At 41.2% G+C, this 14,994-nt stretch overlaps 1 protein-coding gene across 2 annotated transcripts in view; it reads left to right on the top strand.

Annotated features, from left to right (window-relative positions):
• The window catches only part of LOC121606874 (E3 SUMO-protein ligase PIAS1-like), a 48,453-nt gene that overhangs the window by 16,458 nt on the left and 17,001 nt on the right, over positions 1-14,994 (top strand). Inside the window, exons 1-2 of one of the 2 annotated variants that reach the window (XM_041937480.1) lie at positions 3,934-4,056; positions 7,240-7,735. In XM_041937480.1, the coding sequence (XP_041793414.1) occupies positions 7,243-7,735 (493 nt within the window). In that variant the 5' untranslated portion in view covers positions 3,934-4,056; positions 7,240-7,242. Of the gene's footprint in view, positions 1-3,933; positions 4,057-7,239; positions 7,736-14,994 lie in introns of those variants that run through there. The other variant, XM_041937471.1, reaches the window with a different exon arrangement.

Raw genomic sequence — 14,994 nt, 5'->3', positions numbered from 1 at the left:
GCAGGGTTTGGGGTTTAAGAGCATTTTATTAAATCTGAATCCTGTTGAATTCATCATCACGTCCATCAAAGTAGTTTGTGTGAGAAGTCACAATAAGCAGACTCCACTGAAAGTTCATCTTTGTGACTAACGGGTTAAGATCTGACCATGGACCTCAACGTCCCCTGTTTGAATCCAGCCGGGGACCTTTGATGCAGTCCTAATATTCATAATAGTGATGACAAGTATTAGCTTGCAGTCTGTTCGACTGCTGCACAGAGCTTGTAGCAGTCATGAGGCTTGTAATATACCTGTCAGCAACTGGTCAAGCACCTGGATGGTGCCTGAGCCAACAGAAAGTAAATTCTTGGGAGGGACTTTTTTAGGGGACAAGTAATACTGTGCAGAAACCAAAGCTGAAACCTGGTTCCTGCGGTGCACAAGCAGATAAAATTCCTGAGTTCCTTAAAAGGTTACTGGAAGAGTTCCTGCATTGAAAGGGGCCAACACTGAAAGTTGAAGAGGTGACATAGAGTTACAATAGTTGCTCTCTTTCTGTCTCTTTATGACAACAGTCTGTAACTCTGCAGTGAAACTGTCTTTCTTCGCACTGCTCTGATAGTGGGTTTTTTTTTCTAAATGAATTTTGGTGCAGTTGTTTACTTGCCTGAGGAAATTTCATCATTCTGGGTTTTTGTGGGTTTTAGTTTTAGTGTAATGTGTTGGTCAGAATGTTGTGTTAGGGACCTGATGAGAATCACTCTGGTGGACACAGTGAATCTCCTCTTTTCCACCAAAATTGTCACATTTAAATATAATGTTTATAGGCACAAAATGTCACCGGCTGGTGAATTTAAGTCAAAGTGTTCCTCTTTAAAATGACCGCACTGGTCTGCATGCTGTGCCTGTTTGCGTGTGTGAGGACTCCCTTGTTGCCACCAGCTACTCTGTTTGTGTTGTATCCTCTGCCTCTTTCGCCCTCCTTCCTTTGTTGCAGCTTCCCTTTGCACCTACATGTCAAGTTGTTTCAGTAAAACAATAGAGCAGAGCACACTCTCACACAAACAGGCTTTGTTCAAACCTGGCTTTTTCGCAGCAGTCCAACCAGCGATGTGTGATGCTGGTTTTGGTGTTTCAAGAGAAACTTTTAAGTAATTAAGTTAAACTGAGTTTCACTTAAATGTCTTCAGATCAGTCAGCAGCATCTGTCTCATTGGCTTTTAACGATGTGACGCTATAATGTCAAAATGCCGCTTTGATATTTAAAGTACCTCATTGTTTTTCAGTGTCTTTGATCAGTGTCATGACTAAATCAGCCACTGATTCAGGCACAGGTTAGATGTTTCATAAAGCCACTGCCTCTGAAGTGCAGGGGGGGTTAGTAGCTGCAGTAGCTCAACTACATATTTTACCCAAATTTATAAGCAAATAATGATAATTGATTAATCACTTGAGTCATTTTCAAGCAAAAGTGTTAAACATTTGCTGATTCCATCTTCTTAAATGTGAGGATTTGCAGCTTTTCTGCATCTTATATGATAGTAAACTGAACATCTGTTGGTTTTGAACTGTTAAGCTGCGAGTATACTAGCATCAGAAACCCCCTCCCCTGTGTTGACTGGGAAGATGGAGGAGTTTAGGGGCCACCTGTCCTGGGAAGGAGAATGATTGAGTGATGGAGGGGAGGACAGGAAAGAAAGCAAAGAGGAGAGCTGTTCATCCATCTCTCCTCCGACACCACCCACTCCACTGTTTTCTCTCCTCTATTTGTTTTCCCTCTTTTTTTTTTTAGAAGGCATAGGAATGTTACACATCCGCAGTGTGGTGGAAGAGTGTGTGTGTGTTTTATGTGAGCCAGTGTGCTTGTGTGTATCTGCCTCTCTTTTGTGTGTGTTTGCTTTGTAGAGCGAGTGGGTGGGGGGGTGCTTGGCGTGTGTGTCTGTGTTAAGGTGTGTGTATGTGTGTGTGAGAGAGATGGAGACAGAGAGGGAAATGGTGGCCAGCCAGTGTCTTCATTTTTTTCACACAGCCCTCTTCTCTACCACATGCATATTTCATGGAACTGGTCATTTATGTCGCCAGCAGGAGAGTTTCTTGGCCGAACCAATATGCTGTGCGTGTGTGTGTGTCTCTGTGTGTGTGCCCGCACGTGCATCTCTGTGTGCTGTACGGCTTCTGAACAGAATATCATTGAATTATTCAAAATTATTGTTCTGTTAGAAAAATATCTCTAAATGTGGAAGAGTCAGAGGCGAGTCAGCTGCTGCCTGCAATGCTGCACCTGCGATTGAGCTTCCTCGTCCTGCTGTAAGAGCCGGCTGTGTTCGCGTTTTCATAACTGCACTGTGGTTCACACCGAAAGGCATCAGAATTACATTCACAATCTGCCTCCTGAGATTTTTCTTTGCCTTTACTGTGTGTCTGCAGTGACAAAGGACAAGGACGGGTCTATGTCCTGGCTGGTAATTGTGTCTGGATGTTGTATACATCAGACACTTTGCTAGTGTCTGTGAATGTGTACCTGGCTCTGCATATGTGGTGGCAGTACACAAGATGCTGTGTTTGGTCTGTAAACAGCAGCCCGGTCTGTTACTTTGAGCAGTGTGGAGCGTGGTTGCAGCCCAGGTTCTCTGAAGTGTGTCTCCTTGCAGGAAGTTAACAGCCATGTTACCTAAGTCCTCCCTGTGACTAGAGCTGAAACTAGACGTTGACCAATTATTTGGTTTGCCCGATTAGTCGCCACTGATGGGATGTTTGACAAATAGTTATTGGTGAAAGCTGGCTCAGACAGTGGCCAGTGGCCAATGGCTGCGCGGCACATCACTGCTTTGCATGGAGGCTCCATGCATGAATTCAAGGTAATGTCATCTTGTACCTGAGATACCTTATATTTGAATGAAAGTAAACTTTATATAAGACAGCTTTATTTGTAAATTAGGAGCATGATAAGGTTGTGGGGTATACTGCGGCATTATTAATACATTAACTGAAGATAACTGCTGCTCTGTCGAAAGCGTGCTGTCTCTGTTCTGCTAATGTAATGCTGGTTCCTCCTAACTTTAACTATAAACTTGATTGTTAGAGAAGCAGACCTCCTTTTTAACTGGCATGGGCACGACTCTTGGGAGTGCATCGAACGTTCAGAATTGGCATAAGAATCTGTGCTGATATTCATCGCTGGTTTTTGGTTGTAGTTGGCCCTGTTGTGATCTGACATCACATCTGCTTGACCAATCATGATTGACAGCACTGCCACCAACCCCTGAAAGTACCTGGAACTTGCATTGTGTGCAGTGTGACCCCCGAGCTGTGCCAAAATTTAGTTACAGGAACTTGTCCCCAAAGTGGGTGGAGAAGGGCAGACAGAACAGCACAATCTGTGACATCACCTTTTGTTAAGGACTCACAAGACTTTTCTGTGCTACCGTTTATCATCGCTGAGCAGCATCTTCTGGCTGAAATATGCATGTGTTATTTTTCGAAGCTGAAGACATATGGCTGATTAAGTGTTTAATACTTTCTCACTCGATATGATTTCTCTTTATCTGATCATGTCTATTGGAAATTCATCTCTCCTGTCATTCAGAAACTATTTATGGTCCTCTAATGTCACCATTCCTGGCATTTTACCACTAAATGTTTATGGTGGCTTCAGATGTTTAAAGTGTTTTAATGAAGCACATACTGGTTCGCTGCACTTGCAAACACTGACCACGACATGAAAAAGTGGAACAGGTTTTACAGTAAACTGGGGGTTTCAGTTCCTTTCAAAGCTACCAGTAATACATCAGTATTAATGACACAGTGCAGTTTTGTGGTTGGACCCAGAGTGAGAGGTTTCCCTCACACCTTGGCCACTCATATTGAAAATGAAAGCAGTTTTGGTACTGTGAGATGTTTTGGGCGTTTGTTACATTCAGATGATAGTCGTAGTAAAGTAGGACAGCAGTAGAATAAGCCTCAGTTCTCTCCTCTTAGTAGGTACGGAGTAGTCAAGTGGCATAGTGACGTGGCTGTATTCATGTATTAAAAAGATCATGATCATTGGAGAAAGTCAAACAGAAGCTAACGAGTGAGGTAAGGGTTATTTCCTTCCAAAATGAGGTATGCTAAAGCAGATATGATTTTCTTATCAACTTTATTATTTAAATGTATTCCTGCAGATGAAGAGAGAGACAAATTAGCCTGTATGGGATCACTGTTAAATGAAGGAATAGTTTTTATGAAATCTGTTCCAGCATTGGGAAAGTGGGACTGGTGCATTTTAGTGTTTTTGTTTTTCAAGCCTAAAATGTCGCTGCTATGGTTAGGTCACAAAACACAGCCCACAGCAGTCATATATGTCATTTTAAATGTCAATTGAATGCAGAACCGCCGTGTTATCCAAGAGGAATGTGCCTCATTAGAAGAAACAAAAATAAAATCTTGAAGGCTTAAAGGTTTAATCCTTTGTACGGACACTGCGGCACACATATTGTGTACACATAACAATAATAACTGTGTGTATATCATTGATTAGAATACGGCATAATGGGCACTAACAGTCCTGTGTGTTTTGTCATTTAAACGACAATTCTTTGTGTGCATGTGTTTTTAATTCCTGCTCTGTCCCTAAAGGATTTAAAGGGAGGAGGTTTTCACAAAGCCCCTTTCACACATGCAGTCTTCAAGTAGATCACGAAAAAGATAACGTATCTCACAAACGTGTTGAATATTGAATGCATTACAACAAAAAGAAATGCTGTTTAGCAATCTGGAGAAGTATTGGTGTAGCCTAGACTCAGATCTAAGCTTCAAGTCCGACATCAACGGGGTGAAAACATAATTTTTCCATCTTAGAAACGGCTTAAGTACGACCATTTTTAAATCAAAAACATGCTGAAAAATTGATTCATGCTTTTATTCCACCGTTGTACAATTTACTTGCCTCTGAAATGCACAGAGAGACTTCAGCTCATTCAAAACTCTGCAGCTCGGCTATTAACCAGAACTGAGAGGAGAGATCACAGTAGTCCAGTTTTAGCTGCTCTGCTTTGGCGTCCTGTAACATTTAAGATTCATTTTAAGGTCCTGCTCCTTGTATGCAAAGCCCTTAATGGGCTGGGACCAAGCTACACCGCTAAATCCCTTTTTCACTATTTGCCTTCAAAAACTCTGATCACCTGCTGCTGGTTTATTGCAGGTTCCCAGCATGCAGCCCATGTCAGTTACGCCCTAAAGCTCTGGAACATTCTACCTATAGATATCAAGAAAGCAGCTCGCTGAATGTTTTAAGAAAATAAGACTCATCTTTACTCACTTAAGCCTTTAACTAGCTATGTTGTATTTTACTTGATTTTATACATATTATGTACTCTGTTTTTAAGTTTATGCAGTCGGTTTTATTTTCCATCTTATGTTATGCATTCTCTTTATTATATTGTCATCCTTATTTTTACTATTATTATCAAGTAGACTTTATCCTCCTTCTTATTGCACATTAATATTCTATCCCTGTTTTTATGTTCATTTCAGAACTTTTTTATGTGAGGCACTTGGTGCATGTAGTTTCTGTGTTGTAAAGCACTTTGAGCTGCATTTCTTGTGTGAAAGGTGCTATAAAAATTAAGTTTAGTATTATTATTATTATCATTATTGCCACCTGTCATGTTCTGAAGATGAAAAGAGACGTCTTCTGAAGTTTGCATATACATGAATTTTTCTGCCAGAATAGTGAAGACATGAACTGCTCTTCTCTGCTTCCGCTTTCCCTCATGTTCTTAGCTTTACCCTAACCAGTCTCATTCATGTCTAAACCTTACCAACCCAAACCATAGAGGCAACCAACGGCTTCAGCCTGTAGCACCTCGCACCACTCCCCCCCGCGCACTCTCTAATACTGAGGCTTTTATGGTATGCACTACAGTGCAATGAAATGCTTTTCTGCTAGGAGGAAAAACCAACCACACTACTGTGTGTGTTTGCGTGCGTGTGTGCATGTGCGTGCGTGTTTTAAAAGCATCTGTGAGACCAGATGTGCCAAGCTAAGGTATCTCAATGTCGGAAGACACTCAGCACATCCTTTATTATTGCATTTATGCATTTAAAATTCAATCCGGCCATTTATTTTTACACCTGGTCATGTTGGCAGTGGCAGAAGGTTTAGCAGAGCTGGCAAAAGTCCTCTTCCAGAGTAACTTCCCCCTCCTTAACCCTCATTAATCTGTAACTCTGTGTGTGTGTGTTTCTTTGAGCATTTACATGGACAGTTGGTTTCTGACGTAGCAGCCATACTCTGCACAAGGAAGTTATTAATTTTCTGCTGCACAGTTTCTAGTACAGAGTAGTTCTTCTGGTGGAGGGGTTTTTTCACCACAGTTTGCCAGACGTTGCAGTCCTGTATCTGCTCTCGAAGCGATCCTCCACTCTACTAACGGAGCAGAGCAGTGGACAACTCTGTGTGGGAATCAGAGCAAGCGTGATTTGGTCTCGCCTGGTTGTCACTCGCATTGTGTCAGAGGACGTTTGTATAAAGGAGAGCCTTTCTCAGCTTTCACCTGTAGTGCCTCTGGGCTCCTTAAAAATCTCTGTCGCTCAGCTGGTGGCGCCGGGCCGCAACACCAGGTCCCATTCAAGTCCCCAGCTTTTGAGTTTGTTTGTGTGAGTGGTAAACCTACCTTTGTATCTTACCCTGGGGTCTCTACACAATCGACCTCACCTGGAACAACACCACCACAACACATCTTTATTAATTCATCAACTGGCCGAGGCTTGATTCAGATGTCCTCCTGAGTTGCTGCATTCTTCATTCTATCTCATAGTTGCGCCTTTCTACCACTTTCATACAGTCTCACTTTTTAGTAACCGTCCAGAGTGAAGTGAAGACTGACCGTCAACCTGAAAACATTACTTTTTTAAGATTAGAGCACTGCATTGAAAAAATGTTAAGGGCTGTCTTGAAGGGTGTGTTACCTCAGGTACCAGTGAAACAATGAAACTTGATCTGTCAAATCCAGTTTGAGTAACTGTTTCGGTTTGAAGGCTATTCAGAGGCCAAAACACTGCACAATGGTCCGATATTATTAAGAATTTTTGACCCCCAAAACACCGGAACCCCACTCAAGGCAGCTGCTCTGTCTTTAAATCAGTACTGTTGTAAATGACCTACACTGTAAGAAATTATTTCCTTCACTGACACTCACTGGCACTTCAGTACAGTAATGAGAATTTGGTACCGGAGCTGATTTCTCATGCTCTCTCTCATTCCCTCCCCCATCACAGCAAATGGTGATGAGCCTTCGGGTGTCGGAGCTGCAGGTGTTGCTGGGCTACGCTGGGCGCAACAAGCACGGACGCAAGCACGAGCTGCTGACCAAGGCGTTGCATCTGCTGAAGGCCGGCTGCAGCCCTGCCGTGCACATGAAGATCAAAGAGCTCTACCGACGACGCTTCCCTGCCAAAATGGTATCCCACTCAGAGCTGGCCATGCCTGGGCCACACCACCCAGCCACAGCTGGAATGGTTGGAGGAGGGGGCGCTGCACTGCCCGCTGGCCTGACGCAGCTGGCGTATGAGGGTCATGCTGGACACGGTGGAGCCCCATCGCCCGCTGCCTTACTGCCCCTCTCGCTGCTCGGCCCTGGGAAACACGAGTTGACCGGGCTGACGCACCACCTATCCACCTCGGCCACGCTGCACCCGGTCCACCCAGATGTCAAGCTCCAGAGGCTGCCCTTCTACGACATGTTGGACGAGCTCATCAAGCCAACCAGTCTAGGTGAGAGCAGGTGTGAGTGTGTTCTGTGTGAGAGTTGGATTTAAGGGTAGTGGTGAAAGGTGAATGCATTTTATCAAGCCTGGTTTCAGTTTTCAACAGAATTGCACCATGTCTTTATTTAAGGTTTGGTGTTTAAAAAAAGCTTGTGACTTAGATATGTTTGTTTTTTGCTTAATATATGAAATTCAGTGTCCAGAAATATACACTATAAATGGAAGGTTGTGAAACATCCAGTTGGCCGAGTGATTAAGACACATACCATACACAGTAACTGCAACTGACCAGGGAACCAGTGCACATCATCCCTCTCTCTCTCCATTTGTTTCCTGTCTGTATCTTTACGGTCGAACTATCCAGTAAATGTAAAAATGCAGAAAAAATAATCTGCAAGGTTGTGGATATTTATATCAGTATATTATTCCCGTAATAATCATGGCAGCAGTCACAGAAAACATTGACATTTGTGTTTCTCTCTTTTGTGGAGAGGCTCCCTGCCAGTGCTGGTGTTGTGCTGCCTGCTAATGTGTTGACAGGGCACAGAAATGCTACTGCACAAATATAATTTTCAGATTTCCCACGAGAGTTCAGAATAGGCCACAGTTGATTCCCAAGAGGTGTCAGTGAAAATATTAATTGGGTGCCTTATCCATCATTCATCCAAAAAAAAAAAAAAATGCTGAAAAATTTGCCTTCTCAGATTCTCTTGTACTCCTTTCAAAGAGCTTATTTAATGGTGGCAGTGCTTGCTCAGGTGTTTATTTCCATTAATGAGCAAGAGAGCCGGATAAAGTTGACTCATATGAATAGTTTTCATTTTTGTTGATCTGAAGGTAATTTTGAGACATTCAGCCACTGGATAAATGTATTATGTGTATTATAGGTGAATAATGGCTCTTATTTGGGTATTTATATCGTTGCAAATGGGCTGCTATGCTGGAATTTGTTTTGGATCAGCCGAGCAATGCTGCAACATGATGAATTGTCATTGTGTTTTCATTGTACCAATATATTTCTAGCTGTGACACCAATTTACATCATTGTGGCTGAATATAAATAAATCGCTGCACATAGACCATCAACAACATACTGTACGTCAACAGTACTGCATTTATCTGCACAAAGTCATGCGTCTCCTTGGATACTACAGTAAGTTAGCAATGAGAGCTGAGACATTTATGAGTACAGTAGTTGAGCCATCACTCTGCAGCACTGCTGAGAAAATGGTTCTGCACTGGCTCTGCGTAACACCTTCATGTCTTAACTACACGACACATACAGCCGCTGTAGTGAGTCTAAAAGAAGACAAGATCCTTCATCTGTAAGCAAGCTTCAAATTGAATTTTTTCAATTGGATTTTATCTCTCTCATTTCACCCAGCTCCTGATCCCAAACGTTTATACCCATAAACATTTTATAGTAATGGTGTATATTCATACATAAAAACTGATAGCAACTTGTTTATTTTGTACCAGCCAGTTACAGCTTTTTTTTTCTCTGTTCCATTAAATATCCTAAGGTATTATTTATTAAGAGTCAAAAACTCTGCTTTTCTGTTCCACCAGCATGGGTGTGGTTTGATCAGATTTTATTGACAGTGACACCATAAACAAACAGCTCACCAACTGTCATCAAATTTTGAATCAGATATTGCAAAATCCAGTTTGGTGCACGAGTGAACTTCCAGCTGTGCCCCCCTACTGCAAACCTGTGGGAAAAAAAAAACAAATACACAAATCTTTCCTGTGAAATAACGTAAAGAAGCTGAATGGGGAAATAGTTTTTCTGGGACATTTAATAAGTTCAAATATCCAGAATGTTTAATTTCACAAATGTCCGGCATTTAGGTACCAGGTCTTGTATCCAGTCTACCCTTTAATTCACAACTTAAGAGACTTTTAATCTTGGCTTTATCTTGGTCCGGTTTGTCATTATTTGAGGTGTGCATCCAAAAGCCAGCCTGCATTTAGCGTAATAACACTCTTGGGCTCTGGGATATATTGCAAATATATGGAAATGTCTAGATTTTCCTACATTAGCATTTTAATGGAGTAAGGGACCATCTCGTGATTAATTTGCCTGCAGATGCATGTACAAACACAGCGCCTGCAGCTCTGTCATCACACCATCTTTCTCCTCTTCCCTCTCCCTTTCTCACTCTATCCATTTCCTGCACATGTTCCATCCCTCTCAGCCTCCTCTCGCTCCCCCCCCTCCGTCTTCCATCCTCACTCTGTCTCTGTGGCCATCCTTGGCTAAAATTTGCATGCAAAGTGATGAAATCACACAGGCATACACCTGTGCCCGCAGAACACGTTCTCCCCTCATTTGAATCTGAATCGCACATTCACATCATTCTCACACACACACACACACACGCACACACAGTGGTACGCGTGCATTCACACACATCTGCGCTTACAGTTCTTTCAAAACACGAACGTACTTTCCAATAAATAATGCATGTTGATCGTATTGTTCTCAGAGAAGCAGAGAGAATGAGAGGATGACTGAGAGGAGGAAAAGCCCAGAGGAAGATGCTGCACGTCGTTTCACAAAGCTGAAAATTCGAGTTCGCTTCAAAAATCAAACTCTGCTGCAGCTTGGAGGTGATGACCCTCTTTATTGTAATAATAATAGAGGGCAGTAATGAAACCACTTGATTAATTTTAATTCCCCTCTCATGGGCAGACTGGAAGATTTTTTTCTCTTCTTTTAAAACAGCTGTAGTCTCCTCACTCCCTGATCACACTCTTTCACATATTCTCTTTTCTCTTTTTGTTTACTTCTCTCTGATCATCTCACTACCACTCTCTCCCTCTCTCTCCCCATTGTTGTTGCCTCTTCTGCCTTGCCTCCCATTTTTCTCTCCCTCACTCTCATTTTTCCTGACTCCCTTCCCCCACTTGCTTGCTCGCTCTCCAGTTTTGCTCATTTTTTTTTTCTTTTTCTGGCTGGAGAATACTGATTTGTCGCCCATGTCTGTGCTTAACCAGGACTCTGACAGTGTTGCGCACATGTGCATTACAGACTTAAAACAGTGCAGTGAAGGGAAAGATTATTACTTGTTTGGTGCATCCTTGCATGTAAGATTGGAATAAATAGGTCTGAGTAAGTCTGTTTCCAAAGCTGAACTGCAGGTTGTTTGTAAAATTCAGACTTTCTTTCAATTCAGAATTTGTCTTGGTCCGTAACTATTTACCCAAATAATTAGTCATGAAAGAAAAATAAAGAAAAGAAATGTTGAAGCATACTGGCAGCTTAAAGATATTCTATAGATCGAAAATGTGTGAGCTGAAGCTACAACTTATTGCACCATTTTTAGACAGAGCCTTGGGGTGCCCCTGCAGTTCAGCTGGCAGAGCGTGCACCATGTACTAAGGCTGAGTCCTCACCTTTGCTGCATGTCTCACCTCTCTCCCTCATTTCCTGGCTGTCGCTTTTCAAAAAAAAGGACAAAAAACAGCCTGGAAAAAAAAACAAAAAAACAAAACCCATTTGATGTCCAAAAGTAACATGAGACAAAACTTTACACTCTCCTAATCACCCCAAACATTCTGATCATCATGATCATTTGTGCGTGTTCTTTAAGTTATTTTAAAAGATTGTTTTGACAAAGTGTGCTGCACATTTTCAGTACCTCACCACACCCGTGCCATAAATTCAACCCGACAACTGCAACACAAAGATTTCCACAAAGGTTTCCTCATGCATTTTCCTCTATTGTTCGTCTCATTTTAAACATGTTTTGGTTGCTTTCAGTAATTTCTTTTTGAATTTATACATGATGTGTGCTATTGTAAGACTTCTCTGAATTTTAGAGCATTTAATTAAATAAGCATGGGGTTTGTTGGTTTTTAATAAGCAGCTATGTCTGCAATTCTCTTGGCTCTCTTTTTCATATTTGTTTTATATGCACTTCCTAACACAGTGAGTAGTGTATGGAAGTATACTGTAAGAGAACAATGTAAGGTGTATAATGTAGTTTGATTTAAGAGAACCTTATATAGTTATTGCACATATGCACAGCAAGAAGAAAAATGTACTCTCTAACTACAGAGCCAGTCCTCCCACTGCGACATCAGTCCAAATGCTAAGCACTCTTCAAGCCGCAGCAGCATATACAAATCACCATCATACACTTAAAATATGACAGCTTTGCTTCACAAATATGGTAGAGGGGTTGAAAAGAAGTGTGGTTTCTGGCCAGCTGCATTTAGCCGTAGTCCAGATGTACACGGGTATTTCCTAAGACGGGTTTTTTCCTATTTTGCTCTTAAAAAAATATCCTGCACACACAAGCACTGTTTAAAAAAAAAACATGAAAATAGTAACACATAACACATATGAAGCACTGTCGAGAGCATGCCAAACCAACAGAGAGCAATATAACCTAGCCTTAAAGCCGTGCTGGCCAATCAAAAGCCTGAATAAAATCTATTTCCAGTAGACCACTAGAGGTCCTACTATGGCGGCCGCCTTCGCCATAGTGGAATTCATAATTTCGCAGCTGGTCTGTGTGGTGGCAGTGTTGGATTATGTAGCAGTGACAGAGTGATCCTAAAACTGTACATTTATGTGTAAACATGTAAAAACTCCTGTTAGCAAGGTTAACATCAGCACTCCTTGTGTAAAGGAGATAACAGTGCGCAATCTGTCGTCACAAGCTCTGTTTTCCCCGTTTACATGTCAACACTGCAAACAGAGCTTCTGAATATCCTCACCATGAAAGATGTTTTCCAAAAGCTCCGTTTTCAGTGACCTAAAACTGTGTTTGTGTGGACAAAAGGCCAAAACGCATGGAAAAAGCTGCTTTTTGACAAATGCCCGTGTACCTGTGGACCAGGTATTACATTCAGGTTTTCAGGATCTGAGGAATTGCAATGCATGTAAACGTGTTTCAGATTTCCTGTCTTAACCTGATTTCTCATACTAACCTGGTTTCTTGTGTGCATGTAAACGTAGTTATTATCTCTCTCATACCGTCCTCCCTCCCTCCCCCTCTGTCTCTCTCTCTCTGTCATTATCTCAGCCTCCCTCCCACCCTCCCTCCAGTGCAGCCTTGTGCTCTCTGCTGAGTCTTATCAGTGTGTAGGATAAAGGTTAGTCAGCCCACAGTTTAGCCCTGCCAGTCCAGACTGGTCAACAGTCTGGGCTGCATCAGCTACTCCATTATTACCATGGCGACCTCACTGGTTGAACTCCGGTCTCATCTCCATCATTATCCGTCCTCCAAAGAGAACTATGCCTCTGTACTCATTATGGATATCATTGTGGTGCACATGCATTATACATGATTTAATCACCATATCTTCTGGAAAAGGATGCAAGCCCATTTCGCGTTTGATGAGCATTTCGTGCATAATGGCTTGTTACATGGAAAGATTGCTGTGATATTCATACAATGGAGGAAAATCATGTGGTAAAAAATGTCAGTCTAATCAGGCGCTTGGAACATCGCTCCCATCAAAGATGAGTTAGTCCATGATTTTAGTTTTGTAGACTGAATGTTGGAGACCTCTTTGAAAACTAGACGTCTGAGTTTCATTGTTATACTGCCTATTTAGGCCAGTAGGGCGCATTCATATTTTTAAAGGCCAAGTGAAAAAAAAAAAAAAAAAAAACTGTCTTCAGCTCTACAATACAGTTTGCTTTGGTGTCAGGACATGAATCATGTCAGCACGTCTGCCTGTCAGTTACACTGTGAACATCGTCACTTATTAAATAAAGATAATCTCATGCAAACTTTATACTTTGAAGCAGGCTGCCTCTTTACAGTTGATGATTTGATTGTATTAACGAATATTTTCAGTATCGATTAATCTGCAGATTATTTCCTTATTAATAGATTAATAATTTTGCTTTCACTTTGCTTGTTTTATCAAATTTATCGTCTAAAACCAAAAGATACTCAGTTTACTATCATATATGACAAAGAAAAATACAAATCCTCATAATTTTAGAGGCTGAAATTGAGAATATTTAGCATTTTCACTTGAAATATGACTGAAATGGGTTATAGATTATCAAAATTGCTGCAGATTAAGTTATCAAGTATTCGATCAGTGGACTAGTTGTTGGGTCCCTCATTCATACAATTAATATGTAAGTGACATTTCTTTTTAAAGATTCTGTAACACAATTCTTAGATATAAAGTTCACATTAATACCACCTACATGTTATGCAAATGTAAAATACTGATTATTTCCTGTAGAATATTTCTAGTTATAGAAAATGATGTGAAATTAATGGTGTTATTTGCATAACTTGCGATGTTGCATACATCATGTTGATTATAGTTGGACATTAGGCAGCTCAGGTTCCTCTTCAGCAGCCACATGATGACTGAAGGAACTGATTATGAATTAATTGGATATTCAGTGTTTTTATCAACTCCAGAAACTGAGCTCATCCTTAAACTGTGTTTAGAAGTGATCCCTCGTGTGTTTATTTGTGCCTGTGTTCATCTTGCCTGCAAGCTACTTTTTTAACATGCAGGTTGGACACTGTTGGCTATTTTTATGAGCATTCGGTTTGTGATTGGTGGTAATTGACATGTGAGTGAGACAGATGTGTCCAAATTTATGCGCTTACAGTTACACTTCATATAAAGGTACACATATTCACTATTAACTAGTTGCTTATTAACATCGATATTGGTACCATATTGGCTCATCATTATAAAGACATTTTTAATGCCTTATTCTGCATGACCATATTTTACAACTACTTGGTCATTATAATCCCTCAATAACCTCCTAATCACTGCTTGTTGATAGTAAGGAAGGAAGCTGTTGTACTTCAATTATGATCTTGATAACCTCATCCTAACCCTTAATAATCGTGACCCCCAGAATAAAGTATTAATAAGTGCTTTATAATTACTAAGAAGCAGCCAATATGCTGCTTGAGTAGTATAAGTATAATATGCATGCTAATAAGCCAGTAGTTAATGGTGAATGTGCACCTTAATGTTAAGTGTGACCAAGCATACGTTCACTTTAAAAGGTGAAGGTTAAGTTACATGATCAGGTTTTGGGCAATCACACCAACAACACACAGGAAACAAAGTTACAAAGCACCTGTTTCATAACAAACAAGCAGCTGATGGTATAGTGTAAATGTATGTTGACTTAGACTGTTTTCAGTACAGTTTAGCACGTGTCCTCCTCCTCCCTCCTAAATAACTGTCATGTAGTGTGGCACTCATTGCAAGACTAACACTAGCAGGATGACAGAAATTGCATATCAGGGTGGAGAT

This window comes from Chelmon rostratus, chromosome 1 (assembly GCF_017976325.1).
Source record: "Chelmon rostratus isolate fCheRos1 chromosome 1, fCheRos1.pri, whole genome shotgun sequence".
Lineage (NCBI taxonomy): Eukaryota > Metazoa > Chordata > Actinopteri > Chaetodontiformes > Chaetodontidae > Chelmon > Chelmon rostratus.
This window is presented reverse-complemented; position numbering and strand designations above follow the sequence as displayed.